Below are 17,308 nucleotides of genomic sequence, written 5' to 3' on the forward strand. Positions count from 1 at the left end.
AAGCAGGAGTCCTAAAGTTAGCTAGAAGGATGGAAAAAGGATACCTCTTCCCAGGGTAGAAGTTAGGGTACTGACCTAGGAAAAGTAGGCTCATTAGCAACACTGTTTCTCAAAGCAGACATTCAGAATTTCAAGCATACACCGACCAAAAGCAAAATGTTGCTGGAGGCAGGTTTTGAAGGCGGTAGGGATGACAAGAAGCTTAAGTGTGAAAGGGGCAGAATTCTGTGCCAGGAGATAGCAGCCCCAGCAGAAGCTCTCAGCTGTGCACACAGAGCTGCTCACCATCATTCAAAGAAAGGGACGTCTAGCACCAGCCACAGCAGTCACTCTTTTCGGAGGGCTACGTGCCAGGGACAGTACCAGGAGCATTACACGCATTATCTCATTTCATCCTCTTGACAACTCTGTGAGTTAAGGAAACAGGTTTAGAGAGGTGAACTAACCTGCCCAATGTCACACAGCTCTTAAGTAGAATCAGGATCTATATCCAGAGTCTGACTCTATAACCTATACTCTTAATCACCCATCTTTAGGTTCTCCAGAACCTGCAGGAAACCCAAAAAAGGATGTCAGAGGATAAGTTCCTAAATTCTCATTCCATAATGTACAGGAGATAAGGGCGGTATCTCTGTGAAATTGGAGCGATCCATACCATTAGGGCATTTAGAGATGTTCTTCTTTGAAAGAACCATCCCCAGACATGAGGAGAACCTTTATTTGCAGTATGTTTAGGGGTGATGAACAATGGATAATCTCTGGGATGCCTGTAAAAAAGAGACACCTGCCCCCCAGCCCTAATCTCTGAGGGGCAGCCATATCTCTAGGATACTGCAAGGAGACCCTGCCCTAGGGTCTGAGAGAAACATTCTCCACTCCAGGTGCCTGTTCGCTCTCCTGGAGCCTCTGGCTGTCGCACCCTACTGCATCTCCTCGGTTTGGCTGGGGCACAGGATTAGCCATCCCCAGGAAATGCCTCCCTCCGGTCCAGGCAGGGATCCCAGCGTACACACCCCTGAAGTGTGTGTGTGTGCGCGCGCGTGTGTGTGTGTGTGTGTGTGTGTGTGTGTTACAGGGCGGGGGGAGATGGTGGAATGCTTCCTCTCCAGGCCAGGGAGGAGTTCTGGGGACCACCTGGGGGCCCCCACCCGTCCCACCTCCTTGCTGGGGAAGTGCCCAGTCCAGTGCCCCTTCCATGGCCACCTCCCTCCCCCTAGCTGTGTGGGGCATGAATCAGCTCTCACAGCTTGTTAAAGCTAGACCTCTTGTTTTCATGCCCTCACCTCAGGAAACAGAGTTACAGCTTTTCCAGCTCTACTCAGCAGGGGGCCAGGGTCCTCACTTTATAAACATCCCCAAGCCTGTGAGAGGGCACGGAGATGGTGCGAGACAGGAGCCCAGGGGAGAAAGACAGAAACTAAGACTCGAGGAGAGAAACAAAGAAAAGCCAAGGAGACAAGACCAGAGTAGCCTGAACAGAAGCCAGGAACGGTCCGAAAGGGCCGTACTGCGGGAATGGCCTTATGGATGCTCTGGGCTGGACAGGCTAAGGGGACCCTGGGCGGCTGGGGGATCATCTGCTTGGTGATATCTCTGCTCCTCCAGCACCCAGGAGTCCACAGCAAGTGCTACTTCCAAGCTCAAGGTAAAGCTGGGTGAGGCGTTAGGGAAGGACAGGAGCAGAGGGCACTGGGAGGAAGGGGGCTCAGGGGTGATCCTGTGTCAGAAGACCCAGACCCCCCGAGCTGGGAAACAGGAGAGGGTAAACGCGGGGGCGGCAGCACTTACTCCCTGCGCTCCAGCACACTAACATTTCCTGCTCTTCCCTAGCGCCCTGCCACCATGAAGGGAAATATTTCACCCTGGGCGAGTCTTGGCTCCGCAAGGACTGTTTCCACTGCACCTGCCTGCATCCCGTCGGTGTGGGCTGCTGTGACACGTGAGTGACCACTGAGGGCCAGAGAGAATGGCTCTGATGTGAGTGACTGAGAGATGGCCAGGTCATGACTAGATTGCTGTGGTGTGAGAATGAACAAAGTAGCAGTATGAAGCTGGCCGAACCTGAAGGTACCAACAAAAATGTGAGAGAGAAAGCTTCAGGCTACAAAGTAAGGGGAGTTGGGGTGGATCTGGAGGGAAAATATTCCTGCTATGAAACGAAAAATATCCATATATGGCAGGCAAGAGCTCGGTTAGGGGGGACAGGGGCACTGGGGGAAGATATGGGAGGAATGCTGGGAGGGGGGATGCGAGGCAGGGATAAAGGTGGACCTTCACTGTCCTGACTCCTTCCCCGTCCTTTGGTTCCCCAGGTCCCAACATCCTATCGACTTCCCCGCTGGGTGTGAGGTACGTCAGGAGGCAGGAACGTGCCAGTTCTCCCTGGTGCAAAAATCTGATCCCCGGCTGCCCTGCAAAGAGGGAGGGCCCAACCCAGAGTGGGGCTCAGCTAACACCCCTATTCCTGCGGCTCCTGCTCCCCACTCCAGCTAAACTCAACCGACCGCCCTTTTGCTGACTGCCCACTGCTGCTGCCACTTCCAGGGAAACCACTAGAAGCTGCCGATTTATTCTGAATAAATAAATTAATGCTACAGCTGAAAGCCTGCCTCTCATTATCTGTGCCACTGGACCCCAGGTGGAAAAAATGGGCCCTACTAGAGTCCAGGTGCTGAGTTCTCAGGATCCTGAAGAAAGTAGTGCCACGTGGGCCAGTTTCAGATGGTTATGGTGCTGGTGCTGGGGCCTGGGGCCGCATATGAGGCCAGGGTAGGGCTTGTAGGCAGCACCTTGATGGGGAGGTCCCAGCTGAAGGTGTCCACGGGCACTTGCTCAGGCCCTGTCCAGGTGACAGGCTCGGGCTGTTCCATGGGAGGTAGGAGCACCAAACCTGGTTCTCGGGATGTTACAAATTCAAAATGCAAACGCCACTTCAGGGATACTGTGGGAAAAAAGATAAAGGTAGAAGCATTAGAAGCCAGGAGTAAAACCCAATGACAGGATGTGGTTAGCAAATGAGAAAAAAAAAACAAACTTGTATTCAGGAAGAGCGGGGAGGTGTGGGTCAGGGAGCTAGGATCGAGAGTTTGGCTGAAGAAATCTAGTGTGTAAACTGGAACCGTGACAGTAAGGATGATGGCATCAACTACCTAATAACCCAAGTGTGAGACAGTCAAGACTTCGTAGCTTGAAGTAAATGCAATGGCGAGTCAGAGATCAGTGCATCACAGGGTCCCAGTGGGTAGGGGGAGTGAAGATGTGCAAAGCTGTTAAGAATTTAGGGGTCAGTGCACCCAGGAAACAGGCTGAAGGTCTGAGAAAGTGTTAAGGGTCACAGACTGGATATGGGTATGTCTGGGAGCGTGTTAGGAATCAGAATTCATTATACGCTACCTAAACGCAGCATCTTACCGTGCCCCCCACCCCCGGTAATAGTCAGCGTCTCACCAACGGCTGTGCAGAAGCCTGGTGTGGAGCTGAGAGGGATGGGGAGGGAGAAGCTCGTTCTGGTTGTATGTAGGCAGGACTCCTGGTGCCGGGCATGAGTGACATGAGACACAGAGGGGGCACCCCCTGCCCCGCGGCGCCGCTGGTACTCAGGCTGCACACGCTCCTCCGTCTGTAAGCTCACTGAAAACTGGGAGCAAGAAGAGAAGTGCGTGCTGGCAGGCGCTGGGATGCGCTGACTCCGGGTGGGAGGGCAGCCCAACCTCACGCTGTTTTACCAGAGGGATCCTGGGTGACCTCACTGCCCATTTCTACCTGCCACCCCTCTTTATGCAGACCCTCTCTTTCCACCCAGACCTTCAAACCCAGTTCCCCCAAAGTCCCTCTCCTTTCTCACCTGCAAACAAGCTACAGTTCCTTCCCCTAAGTTTAAGGTCCCCACCACGTCCTCGCCAAGTCTGTATACAGATTTGAAGATGCCAAATGTCCCAACTTTTCCTCGGCCATCACTGATGTTGTACAGATCTGGGGAGAATGGAACACAGTAAGCCTGGGGTCCGCACTGGGGAATGTCTAGGGCTGGAAGCCAGAGGCCAAAAGGTGGGGCTTTTCCTTTAGAATCTGGGGTGAGGTATCACTGGATCCTCAGGAGAATGTGGCAGCTAGGAGACTCAATCTCTGAGACAGGAATACTATGAGGGGAGGATGGGGTGGGACAATGTGAAGGGCTTCTCACGGAGGCTGCGGCAGGATGTGGCAGCCATGAGGCGCTCCCCAGCCAGCTCAGCGAGCCATGAGTCCTTCTTGCCACATTCATCCTCTTCCAAGAATGGACTGGATGGGGCAACTGCCTCCTCCTGGGGAAAGCGGACATCTTGAAGGCCTGGAGAGAAAATGAGTGGAGAGGTGGTGGGAGAGAACAGAGAGAAGAGTAGTGGGTAGGGTTTTAGACTCCAACCTGAGAGGGCTGTAGGTAAGGGGCGCCACGGCTGAGATACACATCTCACCTATGCTCCAGAACCTTCTCTCCCCAACCCCCTCACACCTTCACTAAGACCAGGAAGCTTCCCTCCAGCCCCTCTCACAAACCCTCTAAGGATCATTTCTGCTTTGGTGAGGCTCTTCTCCAGCCCTTCCCTCCAGGAACCCTTACTTACCAGTCAGCACAAGAACCCTCAGAGGGACCCTGAGTAAAGTGATGGGTGAGTTGACACGCTGGCAGCCAATGGTCAGTTTGTAGACATACTTGACTGACTGACCCCGAAAGGAGGGTGGTCCCTCTATAGGCAGCACTTCACTGTAGGAGTCTGGTTGGGAGGTAGTAGTCAGGGCAGCCAGAAGCAGCCAGAGAGGTCCTCCCTCCAGGAGCCTTAGAAGGCAATCGAGGGGTCAGGGGGCAGTCACTCACATGACTTCGACTCTCCAGGGTCTAGCCGCAGGTCACAGAATAGGATTTTTGGTGGAGTGGAAAGGATACACTGACCCCTCTCACCTAGAAAAGATAAGACTGCAACTTAATAATCCCATTGTCTAGTACTGGAGAAGGCTAGCACAGCAAGTGGGGGCAGTAAGCACTGCCAACAAAGGGCAACCCAAACCAAGCCACTCCTCTTTTCTCGTTGTGAAATAGGAACAGTTTTACGCCGCCAAAGCAATAACTACACTCTTCCACATCTCCAGTGCAACAGAGACTATAATGACCCACCAGAACAATCTGACAATTTCACCCTTGGGTAACAATGATTCCATCCCCCTCCAAAGGCAAATGCCCCATCTCTAACCTCGGTGTGGTAGAAAGACAGTCTGGCTCTCAGGCTGGACATCTGGCTGACTGGAGTCAGGGGGAGGCAGTGCTACTCGACTCTCACTGGCATGGAACTGGCAGTGGATTTGGGCACTGGCCCATGCCAGAGCCTCACTATGGGAGGAGGAAAAGAGGACATCAGAGGGCAGTTCCTGACCTCACAAATGCTCCCCCAAACTCCCTACCACACTGAGAAGACCAACACAGTGAGGCGGCTGTCCTCTGGATCAGAGAATCCAGAACCCCAAAGAGAAACCATTAAACAAAGAGAAGTATACTGGGTAAAAGGGGGAGTGGGGGAGGAGAGAGGAGAGGAGAGTGGTGGGCTATGTCACCCACATCTTAAATGTTAAATAGCCTTTCCTACAATGAGAGCACAATGAGCAAGAAGGTGGTGCTGTAGTCACAGAACAACCTGAGCTCTGGCTCAGCACTATAGATACCAGGCTTCCTCCCAGAAGGACCAGCTTCTTCAGTACCGGCACCCCCACCTGGATGCAGAAGTGGCCGTGGGGGGCAGGGGGTTGGTGACGGTCACCACACACTCCAGCGTCTCCCCTGCCAGAAACACAGGACCTCTGCTGAGCTCTGCTACCACTTCAATCATGGCAGCTCCGGAATCGGATCTAGAAGGAAACAAGGGGTATCAGAGGTCAGTACCACGGCCCGGAGGGGTGTCTCAGGTGAGCCTGGGGGTGAGGACCCGGGGAATGGACGTTCAGCACCAGGGTGTCAGAGGGAAGCGCCCAGATTTGGGATGCGGGAAGGCGGAAGGGAGGTATGGCGGCAGCTGACTCGGCACTGCGGAGAGAGAGGGAGTCGCTCTGGATCCCAGCCCCCAGCCCCGCTCAGCGCCGAATATTCCCCCTACGCCGCCGGGACCCCCAGGCCGCCTCCGCCCCCTTCCCTCGAGGTTCCACGTCCCATCCCAGGGCCACGGCCGCCCGGCAGCTCGCGCCCCTAGCCCGGACACCTCGCACGGTCGAAACTGGGGGCTCGGTGCACCGAGGCCCTCGGTCGCCCGCCCCACCGGGCCGGGACCTAGTGCGTGGCTGCGGCCGCGGCAGAGGCGGGACTTCCCTCGGCCCCCGCCCCCCCACCTCTTCCCCCTCGGAGCCCCTTCCGGCCGGAAGCGCCCGGCCGGCAGGGCCGGAAGGGGCTCGAGTGGTCCCGCTACCCTGGGTCACCTTCCCACGGGCTGGCACCCGGGTGCGATCGCCGTCCCGGATACCGGCCGGCGGGACCCGGCGCCCACCCCTCGGGGGGGTCTGGTGCCACGGCCCAGTGACTGAGCCGGTGCTGCCGCGAGCTCCCAGGCCGGCCCCGGGGGCGGTGCCTGGCGGGCTGGTCCCGAGGGCTCCTCCCCTCTCCGCGGGCCCAGTCGCCCTTTGGCAGGGCCAGCTAATCACCGCGGCCCAATGACGTCGAGGCCCTATCCTTCCCGCCCAGGACCCAGAGAGAGGACCGAGGGGGAGACCGTGGCGGCTTTATTGCTGTCGCCGCCACCGCAGCAGCGGCAACAGCTCCCCGGCTCCACGGAGACACCAGCTCACCTCAGCTTTCCCCAGAGGCCGGCCCTCCGAGAGAACACCTAACAACAATCCGCGCCCACATCTGGGCTTGGCTGGCCAGATACTTTGTACCAGAAAGCTCGGGAACCGAGACCACCGAGGTCGTGGGGACCCAGAATCCAGGGAATATGAGAACCGGAGTCCCAGCTTCGGAAGAGACCAGCTGTGCCAAAGGGGATCCACAGGCTTATTGCCCTGAAAATACTGGAGGCACTGAGGCTGTGCAGGTTACAGACTGCCAGAACCCTGAAGACAGTCAACCCCAGAATGAGCAGGGCTACAGCAATCCGCAGGACTTTGGGCCGCTGATGGCTTCCTATGAGGGTAAAGCCAAGGGCTACCAGGTGCCTCCCTTTGGCTGGCGCATCTGCCTGGCTCACGAGTTTGCAGAGAAGAGGAAACCCTTTAATGCCAACAATGTCTCGCTAAGCAACCTAATGAAGCATTTGGGCATGGGCTTGAGGTGAGTAGATCCCATTGCCTAGACTACCTTATTATACCTCACTTTGTTCCAGCAGCGGCAGGAAAGGGTGAGAAATAGGTGGATACCTTGTCCTAGTCAGGTGGCCCCCATTCCCAACGTAATTCTTAAGCCCATGGTTTTGGAGGGTGAGACCAGGTCACATCTCTTTGCAACCCCCTTCCTTCCAGTAACTTGTCTTTTTAGCAAGAAGGAGCAGGAGCATTTGGGCCTTATAGTCATTTAGGCTCCCTCTCACATACATGCTCTTTTCCAGAGATTGCTCTTTGGGATTAGCTGTACTTTGTGACAAGGTAGGAAGGGATACTCTGGCAGCTGTGGTACTGATACAATGTTGTTTTCTGGGGAGGGGGTGGGATTCTCAGCCCCAGATTCTCCTGAGCAGCTGGAGTATTCATTGAACCTTTTTTAGGCACAGCATTTAATAGTCCCAACACCCATCAGCTTCTTTCCTCAAGCTTTGGCTCCAGGGAAAGGGTGAGAGCCTTCCTGCTCTCAACTATAAGGAGAGAGCGATAAGAGGTGCTATTCACTCTATTCCGGAATAGATGGCCCGTTATATAAAAAGCAAAGACCTTTGACCAGAGAGGCACTGCCTTAGGTGTCCCCAGAGCTTAGTAATAATCTTCCAGAGCATTTCCTGGTCTCCCCCTACACAAGGGTGGCAGACACTCCAAGAGCTTATCCTGGGCTGTAGAACTCCTCCAGATTCCTCTAGATCCCCACTGAGTTCAAAGACTAGTGATGGGGCCAAGACCTATTAACAGGAGCAGGTGGATGTGAGAACAGAAAGCATCACCCAGAGGTCATCCTGAGTCAGTCCACACAGTAAACACAGAGCTGGGGAGGGAGGCTTAAAGTTCAGGAAACCCAGGCCTGGCAACCTCTTAAATAGGGGCTCCTTCTCTTCCACAGTCAGTGCTCTGGGGCTGGGGTGGGGAGCCCGTGTACCTAGCCCAAGCCCTAGGCAGTGGGAAGGGCCTGTGGCTGCCTGGGTATCTGACTTCTTTGCCAGCTCCCCTGGGTGGCCTGTACCAGACAAAAATAATCCCTCCAGGCTGCTTCTGAAATTGACCCGGCCTAGTTTTGACCCCAAAAGGCTTTGGGTCAAAATAGGATCTAGGGCTGGGGTACTGAGAGCAGCACATTGGGGTGCATGTGGTGGGGACGTGGAGGTCAAGAACCCATCTGTAGGCATCCTACCCCCCAGTCCCTAAGTATGAGCCGAATCACAGAGGCCTGAAGCTGTGTTCAGCCCCCTGGACTTGGCTCTGCATCCCAGGACAGGGTGGGGATCACTGACACAGGGGTTTTGGAATGAGATGAGGTCCTGCAATGAGGAGAAAGCAGGGGTGAGACAAGCAAGAATTCTGAATGATTATTCTTAAGTGGGGGCTGAAATTATGGAAAAGGCCAAATAGGTCAGGAATGGCCAGCAGCTAAGTGGAGTGAGAGAAAGGTGGGCTCTGAGAGGGAGCTGAACTGGGGGTAGGTACTGTGATTAGGAGCTCCAGCAAGACAGAGTTCTCTTGGCCTTGGAGCGGTAAGAACTCAATTTTGGTTGCTCTCCCTTTCAGCCAGAATCCATTCATTCAGTAAATATGTATTGAGTGCTTGTTCTGCGCCTGATACTCCTTTGTTCTGCCTATCTTCATATCTTGCATTTCTCCCTCACTGCCCTAATCCGCGCTGTGCCCTCCCTCCCTTCACCAATCCTTTGTGGCCTCCAGTTTCAAAGTCCAGTTTCCTCTAAGCTGGCAAAGAAGATCTGCCTTCCAATCATCCCATCCTTCATCTTCCCTCCCTCTCCTCTCACCCCCAGAATGTACCCTCCCTGTTCTTTAGTCAGATTTTCCCTCCCCTTGCTCCTGTCCCTGTTCATTTCTCTTATGCTCCATTGTCTGTACATACGTTCTTTGTAAATTCAGCAAATAGTTACTGACTGCAGACCATGTGCCCTGCCCTGTGCTTGAAGCTGTGGGTAATAATCAACTAGTCTTTGTCACTGTCCCTTTCCCCAAGAAACTTAAAAGTATGTCAGACTCACATGAGGAACACTAAAATAACAGGACAGTGTCTTACTGGGAGTTGAGACAGTGTATGCACAGATATTCCACTTTGTGGCTTTCCTATCTACTGTGCCATTTGCCCTTCCAACCATTCCTTGAGGTAGGAAGGGCAATAGGTATCCCCATTTTGTAGATGAGGAAACTAAGCCTCAGCGGGGTTACCCAATTACATGGTTACAAGTGGTGTGCTTGAACAATGTGTATAAACTAGCTGGTGAGGGGGAAGAGTGGAATTGGAAGAGAGTTTGGCAGGGCAGGGGTTGCTTAATGAGGACCCACTCTGAATGGGAATTTGTAGGAAGGAAGATTAGAAAATAGACTTGAGAGAGATGTCAAAGCCTTGAATCCCAAACAGAATCTTTTGCCTATTGGATACAGAGCTGTGATAAGACCAGGAAAATGTTGGGGTTTTTAGAACGCTTTACTGGGATATTATGAGAGAGCAAAATTAGAAAGCTTATAGTTTAAATGCTGAACTTAAAAGAAAAAGAAAAAAAAAAAGAAAAAGACTTAAAAGGAAATGCCCCCAAATGTAAACACTGGTTGTATATAGGTGGGATTTTTTTCACCTTCCACCTAGTGCATTCTCCAAATTTTCACCTTTCATAATCAGGAAGAAAAATCATCATTTTAAAAAGAAGAAAGTTATCGCAGCAGCCTATGCCTGTATGTGGGGTGGGAGTGATTATAAATCAGGAAACCATAACTGGAAAGTTCCTGGAGTAAATTAAAGCAGTGGTGGTGGAGTTAGTGGTGTGAAAAGATCAGAAAGTTCCTTCTAAGGAGAGTAGAGAGGAGAAACAAAGACAGTCACATACTGTGACCTGGGGTGACTGGGAAGATGAGAGGACCTTGAATTGTAGAGATGTTGAGAGTAGGAGAGGTTTGGAAGTGAAGGCGATGGGTCCTCGGGACATTTAATGGGAAGTCACAGCTGGGTGTCCAAAGAGAGGCCGGTGACTGCCGCCCGCCGCCCCTCCACTCACACTGCCCCTTGCTCCTTAGGTACTTGCAGTGGTGGTACCGGAAGACCCAGGTGGAGAAGAAGACACCTTTCATCGACCTCATCAACTCTGTGCCCCTGAGACAGATCTATGGTGAGCCTCACTCCAGCTCTCCCCAGTCACAGAGGGCCCAGCGTCCAGGCCTACTGCAGAGCTAGGCAAAGAGGCTTTCAGCTTATTTAAGTTGCTCTGACCCATCCCCTAGGGTTTTTTCCCCAGCTTTATTGAGATATAACTGACATATAACATTGTGTAAGTTTAAAATGTACAATGTGTCGATTTGATATCCCCATGGTGTTTAGAGGAATCCATCTTTGTAGTCTAGAAAGTGAGAAATGGGCTCGTTTTCCTCTCCCATGCCCCACTAACCATCCTGATTCTTTCTCTAGGTTGTCCCTTGGGTGGCATTGGGGGAGGCACTATCACCCGAGGCTGGAGAGGCCAGTTCTGTCGTTGGCAGCTTAATCCTGGAATGTACCAGCACCAAACAGTCATTGCTGATCAAGTAAGAGCCAGGAGGTGGAGGAGAGGTCCAGGCAGTACTTCCCAGGCCAGGAAGGGTCTCTTTGCTAGTGTAGGATGTGGCAATTAGAGATGTACATGATTCAGTCCAGTAAGTACTTTCAGGGTGCTTTCTGTGTGCCCAGCCCTGTGCTAGGATGTACTATAGGAACGAGACACTCAGAGCACACATTTCCTGAAAGAAAAAAGGTACCCCTGTGCCCTTCATTTTTCTAGTAAATGCCTCCTACCTACTTTGCTGTCCCAGTTCCACTAGCTGAGCCAGTACCCAGCCACAGAGAGTCAGAGAATTCCAGGATCACTTAACCTGGTTGAAAGATCAGAAGGGAAAACAAACCAACAGTCTACAAATGCACAGGAGGACAGGATGCAGAGCGCCCACTGCTCGCCCTGATTTGCCAGGCTTCAGCCAGAGGCCAGCTTCTCTGCTGGTGGTCACTCCTCTGGAGGTCTCTCTGGCTGGGGGCCTGGGAAGCCCCTCTCCCAGGCATAGATCTCCAGACTTCTTCCCTTTTCTGAAGCTTCACTTCTTTTCGCTGTGTTCCTTCATCAAGGAGTGATGAAGGCCTTTGATTGCCAGAGGCATGTGGTCCACCTTTCATCATATCTCTCTAGTGCCCTCCCATGTTGAGTTGTCCACCAAGTTCCTATTTCCTGTCTGAGGGAGGCCTCCAGCTTTCAGCTTATCTTCAAAGGAGAAATGACTAGCAGACCTTGAGTCCTGTTAATGATAATGCCCTTCCTAGTTCAGGTTTACCAGCCTTGCCCAATGGCCCAGGCTTCCTCTGTGGCTCATCCCTGAGGTATCCCGGGGGAATGTCTTCCAGCCTTGTGACTCTTTTGTATAATATTTAATATTTAAAGACAGTCCTACAAGGGAAGTACCATTATTAGGCCCATTTTACACATGAGGAAACTAAGATTCAAAGAGATTTAGTAACGTGCCCAAGGTCACATGGTTAGTAAATGGAAGCACAGGGATTCAGAACCAGTTTTCTCTGCGGTTAAAAGCCTGTGGTCTTAACCATTACCTACTATTCCAACAACATAAAAAAATTATTTGATATATACATTAAATATAACAGGCATATATACATTAAAGATATCAGGCATACTTTGAACCAAGGAAGAGATATTAATCCCTCATAGCCCTCCTTCCAGAGGAGTCAGGGAGTCAGAATGTGAGCACATTATAACATGCTAGACTAGAGGGGTAGGGGGACACACAGCAGAATGACTCACTGCTTGAGGAGAGGAGATGGCATTTGACCTAGGCCTTGAAGGATGAGGGGTTTTACCAAATGGAGCATGAACATGAGCAAAAGCGTGGAGGAGGAAATGTAGTGCTCTCAGGGAACAGTATTTGATATGAGCAGAATATAAGGGCTCGAACAGGTAATGAGTCTGATGGGCGGGGAGAGGCCACATCAAGAAGGACCCTGAAAGCCAGGTAGATGAGTTTAGACTTTAGCCTGAGGGCCACGGGGAGTCACTGAAACATTATAAACACAGACTAACATATCTTGATTTCTCTGTAAGAAAGGTCAGTCTGAAATCCAAATTTCAGAAGAGGCAGAAGAGTAAAAGCAGAGATGGTGAGGGCCTGGCTTAGGGCACTAAGACCACATTAGTGAAGGGAGATAGATGGGGGAGGCACGACTCGGTGGTCACTCCGAGCCTGGGGGGGAAGGCCTGGGGGATGAGTGAGGCTGTGGTGCGTTGGTCGCCACTGCGGGCTCTGGCAGGGCAGGAGCTACTCTGAGGAGAGGGAGACTTGTTTGAGGTACCTGTGGGTTACCCCGTTCCAGCCCATGTACCTTCTTGGTTTAGTTCACAGTGTGTTTGCGCCGGAAAGGGCAGACTGTGTACCAGCAAGTCCTGTCTGTGGAGCGCCCGAGTGTCCTGCAGAGCTGGAACTGGGGCCTGTGTGGGTACTTTGCATTCTACCACGCCCTGTATCCCCGAGCCTGGACTGTCTATCAGCTTCCTGGCCAAAATGTCACCCTCACCTGCCGCCAGATCACACCCATCTTGCCCCATGACTACCAGGTGAGGCTCCCCTTCTGTGTTTCCTCCATTGCTCTCCCTTCCCCAGGATCTGTCTCTCCTGGAAGTTCCATGACCTATGCAAGAGGGGGTGGAGAGTGAACATCATGCTGGTTTCCCAGGACCACCGCCCAATTGGTCTTCTGTCTCCTGGCAGACAGCCTGCCAGGCAATATGGGGAGATGCAAGTGGAAGATAGAGTATATTGCCGGGTATTTGAGTCAGATCATCGGTGCCAAGGACTGATCCTGGGGAGTGGGGCCAGAAGGGATACGCTGGGACCATCTGAGTCTGATCTTCTGCTCCCAGGACAGCAGCCTGCCTGTAGGAGTCTTTGTGTGGGATGTGGAAAATGAAGGGGATGAAGCCCTGGACGTGTCCATCATGTTCTCCATGCGGAATGGACTGGGGGGTGAAGACGATGCCCCGGGGGGGTTGTGGAATGAGCCCTTCTGTCTGGAGCGTGATGGGGAGACTGTACAGGGGCTGCTTCTGCATCATCCAACCCCTCCAAATCCCTACACGATGGCTGTGGCTGCACGACTCACGGTATGGAGGAGGCTGCCCCATACCATAGCCTCTGAACCCCTACTCTCAGCCTGGCCCTAGCCCAGCCCCCATGCCACCATGGTCTCTTCACTTCCTCACCTCCTGAGTCCCACCCTCACCACCCTAGCCTCTGGAACTTGGAGGCGGGAATATATTCAGGGGAGTTAGTCAGGAGCCAGCGTACCTGTGGAGTTTCTCCTCACAGAGTCTTTGGCCCCTTAACAGGCAGATACCATGGTAACCCACCTCACAGCCTTTGACCCTGACAGCACTGGGCAGCAGGTGTGGCAGGATCTACTTCAGGATGGACAGCTGGACTCCCTCGCTGGTAATGGGGGGTCTGACAGGGAGGTGGTGGGAAGAGAGGTTGTCCCTGTCTTGGGAGCAGGGGTGGGAGGCCTGGTAATAAGCAGGCTTTAGTCCCATGTTAGGGACCCCTGCGGCTGAAGGGGGTGCCTGTGCTGATTCATCTTGCGCTTCTCTCAGGCCAAAGCCTCCCCTCGCAGAAAGGAGTAGGCATCGCTGGGGCAGTGTGTGTTATGGGCAAGCTGCCACCTCGAGGCCAGTGCCGCTTGGAGTTCTCACTGGCTTGGGACATGCCCAGAATCATGTTTGGAGCAAAGGGCCAGGTCTACTACAGGTGATGGGAATGAGAGCGCACAGGGTCCGTGGTGCTGGGGCTCTGAGCTGGAGCCCACATTCTCATCCCTCCCCTTTCTCTCCACCCCAGGCGGTACACAAGGTTCTTTGGCCCAGATGGTGATGCAGCACCCACCCTTAGCCACTATGCACTGTGCAGATATGCAGACTGGGAAGAGAGGATCTCGGCTTGGCAGAGCCCGGTATTGGATGACAGGTGCCAACGGGGCCCATCTCTTGCCTTTCTCCCAGGCACTCACACCTCAACTGGGACTCCTTGATTCAGTCTCCACCCACCAAAGTCAGCAGAGTTGGGCTGGGATTCACTTGGGACCCCTACTCTGCTGAACCCCAGAATCCGTCCTTTCCTGGGAGGTCCACACTCACTGGACTGTTCCCTCCTCCTGACTCCCCAGATCCTTGCCTGCCTGGTACAAATCTGCGCTGTTCAATGAACTATACTTCCTGGCTGATGGGGGCACAGTATGGCTGGAAGTTCCTGAGGACTGCCTACGAGAGGAGCCGGTGGGGAGCATGTGTCAGCTCCGCCCCCTCCTACGAGAGTATGGTCGATTCGGCTACCTTGAAGGTATGGGCCGCTGGTGTACGCAGTATGGCAGGCCATATCCATGAGGCCAGTTGGTGCCCTGCCCCCAGGCGGGATGATGGGTTTTGCCTATCCCAGGGTACTGGTTGGGATGAGGGGTAAGTGTCAGGTATGGAGTGTGACAGTGCCCCACCCCCAATGCTAGAGGAGCAGCTAGGCAGGGCAGTATGAAGGATCAGCAGGAATCCTGGCAACAGTGTGTCTCCTTCATTTCTCCAGGCCAGGAATATCGCATGTACAACACATATGATGTCCACTTTTACGCTTCCTTTGCCCTCGTCATGCTCTGGCCCAAACTCGAGCTCAGCCTGCAGTATGACATGGGTGAGGGTCCCTTTTGTGCCTCTTCTGCCCTCTTAGCTCCCCACGCCCCTGAACCTTTGTGGTCCCTCACACTGCCTCTTCCACCCAAACATAATGTGGATCCTGCGTATTGGTTCCCCTCTGGAGTCATACACACACAGTTCTGTGCCCTACCCCAAGCCTACCCATTCCCTGCCCCGCGCCCCCCGCTTGTGTATCTGCTCCCCCAGCTCTGGCCACTCTCAGGGAGGATCTGGCACAGCAACAGTACCTGATGAGTGGGATAATAGCACCTGTGAAAAGGAGGAACGTCGTGCCTCATGATGTTGGGGATCCAGGTAAAAGTCCCTCCACCACAAGTGAGCTTCTCTTCCTCGATTTTTGCACCCTCTACCCTACCCTGCAGTGCAGATGAAACAGGTTTTCTCCCCTCCCCAGATGATGAGCCATGGCTCCGGGTCAATGCATATGTGGTCCATGATACTGCGGACTGGAAGGACCTGAACCTGAAGTTTGTGCTGCAGGTTTATCGGGACTATTACCTGACGGGTGACCACTGCTTCCTGAGGGACATGTGGCCTGTGTGTCTGGTAAGGGATGCATGTGCAGTGGTCATGCCAGGGGCATGCTGCCTGGTGTTTGGGGAGATCCCGGCTGGCTACTGTTGTCTTTTCTTAGCATCTAGGTCTTCAGTATCTTGGTCCCTCTCTAGGCCGTGATGGAGTCTGAAATGAAGTTTGACAAGGACCAAGATGGACTCATTGAGAATGGAGGCTATGCAGACCAAACCTATGATGGATGGGTCACCACAGGCCCCAGGTTGGGGGGTAGGGATTTCCAGGGGCCTGAGGTGGGGAACTGAGCATCAAGGGATTGTGGGCTTAAGGACGAGTGACTGCCTATTATTTCTACATGGGAGTGGCTAGAGCTGCCAGGCTAATCCCTGAACCTGTGTCTCTGATCAGTGCTTACTGTGGAGGCCTGTGGCTGGCAGCTGTGGCTGTGATGGTCAAGATGGCTGCTCTGTGTGGGGCACAGGAGGTCCAGGATAAATTTTCTTCCATCCTTAGCCGGGGCCAAGAAGCCTATGAGAGACTGCTGTGGAATGGTGAGTTGGGGGATCCTAAAGAATCTTAAGGCAGCTCTGGGGAGGCAAGGAGCCCTACTTTGTCCTTCCCCTTCTCCAGGCCGCTATTACAACTATGACTGCAGCTCTCAGCCTCAGTCCTATAGCATCATGTCTGACCAGTGTGCTGGCCAGTGGTTCCTGAGGGCCAGTGGCCTAGGAGAAGGAGACAGTGAGGTGAGAGACTAGGAGGAGGAACCGGAGAGAAAGGTAAGGGTTTTTCCTGGAGGTGGGAACCAAGTTTAAGAGACTGTGTTTCTTCCCTTGCCCCATTAGGTATTTCCTACCCCACATGTGGTCCGTGCTCTCCAAACTATCTTTGAATTCAATGTCCAGGGCTTTGCAGGAGGGGCCATGGGGGCTGTGAATGGAATGCAGCCCCATGGTGTTCCTGATAGATCCAGTGTCCAGTCTGATGAAGTCTGGGTGGGTGTGGTCTACGGGCTGGCAGCCACCATGATCCAAGAGGTAATTCACTCCCTTCCCCAACTCTCTGCAATCTGTACCTTGGCCTAGCAAACTTCCTCAGCCATCAAACTTATGTACAGCCTGATTCAATGTCATCTTATCCATCCAGAGAGCCTCCCCCTTTTCCCTGGCATGCATTCTATCTCCTGCCTTCAGGCTTCTGCCTGTGAGTCAAGCTTATCTCCCCCACTGGCTGGGAACTCCCTGAGGGCACAGACCCTATTCTCTCCATCTGTCCAGCTGAAATAGCTACTCAGAGGTTGCCAAGTAATATGACTGCCATCTCTCCCGACAGGGCCTGACTTGGGAGGGCTTCCGGACAGCTGAAGGCTGCTACCGTACTGTGTGGGAACGCCTGGGCCTGGCCTTCCAGACGCCTGAGGCGTACTGCCAGCAGCAGGTGTTCCGCTCGCTGGCCTACATGCGGCCGCTGAGCATCTGGGCCATGCAGCTGGCCCTGCAGCAGCAGCAGCATAAAAAGGCCCCTGGGCCAATCGCCAAACAGGACACGGGACTGAGCACCAGGCCCAAACTTGGACCAAAGGAAGCCGTGGCAAACCCAAGCCCAGAGTGCGCCTCGTGAACTGTGGAAGGAGGCGCTAACAGCCCAGCCTTCAGCCTGGCCCTTCCTCCTCCTCCACACCCACCCCCACTCTCCTGCAGCCCTGAGCC

At 53.5% G+C, this 17,308-nt stretch overlaps 3 protein-coding genes across 6 annotated transcripts; 2 read left to right on the forward strand and 1 right to left on the reverse strand.

Annotated features, from left to right (window-relative positions):
- Positions 1 to 702: 702 nt before the first annotated feature.
- Positions 703 to 6,733, reverse strand: RGP1 (RGP1 homolog, RAB6A GEF complex partner 1). 3 transcript variants are annotated; one of them, XM_060014543.1, is made up of 9 exons: positions 6,439 to 6,733; positions 5,743 to 5,877; positions 5,229 to 5,365; positions 4,856 to 4,939; positions 4,605 to 4,754; positions 4,184 to 4,330; positions 3,845 to 3,972; positions 3,448 to 3,637; positions 703 to 2,941 (listed from the first exon to the last, which is right to left on the reverse strand). In XM_060014543.1, the coding sequence occupies exons 2-9, from the start codon at positions 5,856 to 5,858 to the stop codon at positions 2,718 to 2,720; spliced, it is 1,176 nt and encodes a 391-aa protein (XP_059870526.1). In that variant the 5' UTR covers positions 5,859 to 5,877; positions 6,439 to 6,733; the 3' UTR covers positions 703 to 2,717. The 3 variants fall into 3 exon arrangements, with proteins under 3 accessions (XP_059870526.1, XP_059870525.1, XP_059870524.1); XM_060014542.1 differs by lacking the exon at positions 6,439 to 6,733 and adding an exon at positions 6,225 to 6,337; XM_060014541.1 differs by lacking the exon at positions 6,439 to 6,733 and adding an exon at positions 6,123 to 6,227.
- On the forward strand, positions 1,516 to 2,493 carry MSMP (microseminoprotein, prostate associated). Its single transcript, XM_060014548.2, has 3 exons — positions 1,516 to 1,645; positions 1,831 to 1,939; positions 2,313 to 2,493. The coding sequence occupies exons 1-3, from the start codon at positions 1,516 to 1,518 to the stop codon at positions 2,491 to 2,493; spliced, it is 420 nt and encodes a 139-aa protein (XP_059870531.1).
- On the forward strand, positions 6,713 to 17,242 carry GBA2 (glucosylceramidase beta 2). 2 transcript variants are annotated; one of them, XM_060014540.1, is made up of 17 exons: positions 6,713 to 7,285; positions 10,378 to 10,469; positions 10,766 to 10,881; positions 12,729 to 12,947; positions 13,254 to 13,493; positions 13,719 to 13,821; positions 13,980 to 14,133; positions 14,224 to 14,349; positions 14,549 to 14,721; positions 14,959 to 15,063; positions 15,273 to 15,380; positions 15,481 to 15,632; positions 15,755 to 15,861; positions 16,008 to 16,150; positions 16,230 to 16,345; positions 16,445 to 16,636; positions 16,932 to 17,242. In XM_060014540.1, exons 1-17 carry the CDS (start codon positions 6,951 to 6,953, stop codon positions 17,217 to 17,219), a joined length of 2,769 nt encoding a protein of 922 aa, XP_059870523.1. In that variant the 5' UTR covers positions 6,713 to 6,950; the 3' UTR covers positions 17,220 to 17,242. The 2 variants fall into 2 exon arrangements, with proteins under 2 accessions (XP_059870523.1, XP_059870521.1); XM_060014538.1 differs by lacking the exon at positions 13,254 to 13,493 and having other exon boundaries at positions 6,820 to 7,285.
- The last annotated feature ends 66 nt before the right edge of the window (positions 17,243 to 17,308 follow it).

The sequence above is a fragment of the Delphinus delphis genome, chromosome 6, assembly GCF_949987515.2.
Source record: "Delphinus delphis chromosome 6, mDelDel1.2, whole genome shotgun sequence".
Classification (NCBI taxonomy): Eukaryota; Metazoa; Chordata; class Mammalia; order Artiodactyla; family Delphinidae; genus Delphinus; species Delphinus delphis.

Coding starts and splice junctions, on each gene's coding strand:
- MSMP (XM_060014548.2), top strand. CDS start 1,516: ATGGCCTTATGGATGCTCTGGGCTGGACAGGCTAAGGGGACCCTGGGC. Junction 1,646..1,830: donor GTGCTACTTCCAAGCTCAAG/GTAAAGCTGGGT, acceptor GCTCTTCCCTAG/CGCCCTGCCACCATGAAGGG. Junction 1,940..2,312: donor GGTGTGGGCTGCTGTGACAC/GTGAGTGACCAC, acceptor TTGGTTCCCCAG/GTCCCAACATCCTATCGACT.
- RGP1 (XM_060014541.1), bottom strand. CDS start 6,178: ATGGGACGTGGAACCTCGAGGGAAGGGGGCGGAGGCGGCCTGGGGGTC. Junction 3,973..4,183: donor CACATCCTGCCGCAGCCTCC/GTGAGAAGCCCT, acceptor CATTCTCCCCAG/ATCTGTACAACATCAGTGAT. Junction 2,942..3,447: donor AGGCTTCTGCACAGCCGTTG/GTGAGACGCTGA, acceptor TTTTTCCCACAG/TATCCCTGAAGTGGCGTTTG.
- GBA2 (XM_060014540.1), top strand. CDS start 6,951: ATGAGAACCGGAGTCCCAGCTTCGGAAGAGACCAGCTGTGCCAAAGGG. Junction 7,286..10,377: donor CATTTGGGCATGGGCTTGAG/GTGAGTAGATCC, acceptor CTTGCTCCTTAG/GTACTTGCAGTGGTGGTACC. Junction 13,822..13,979: donor ACAGCTGGACTCCCTCGCTG/GTAATGGGGGGT, acceptor CGCTTCTCTCAG/GCCAAAGCCTCCCCTCGCAG.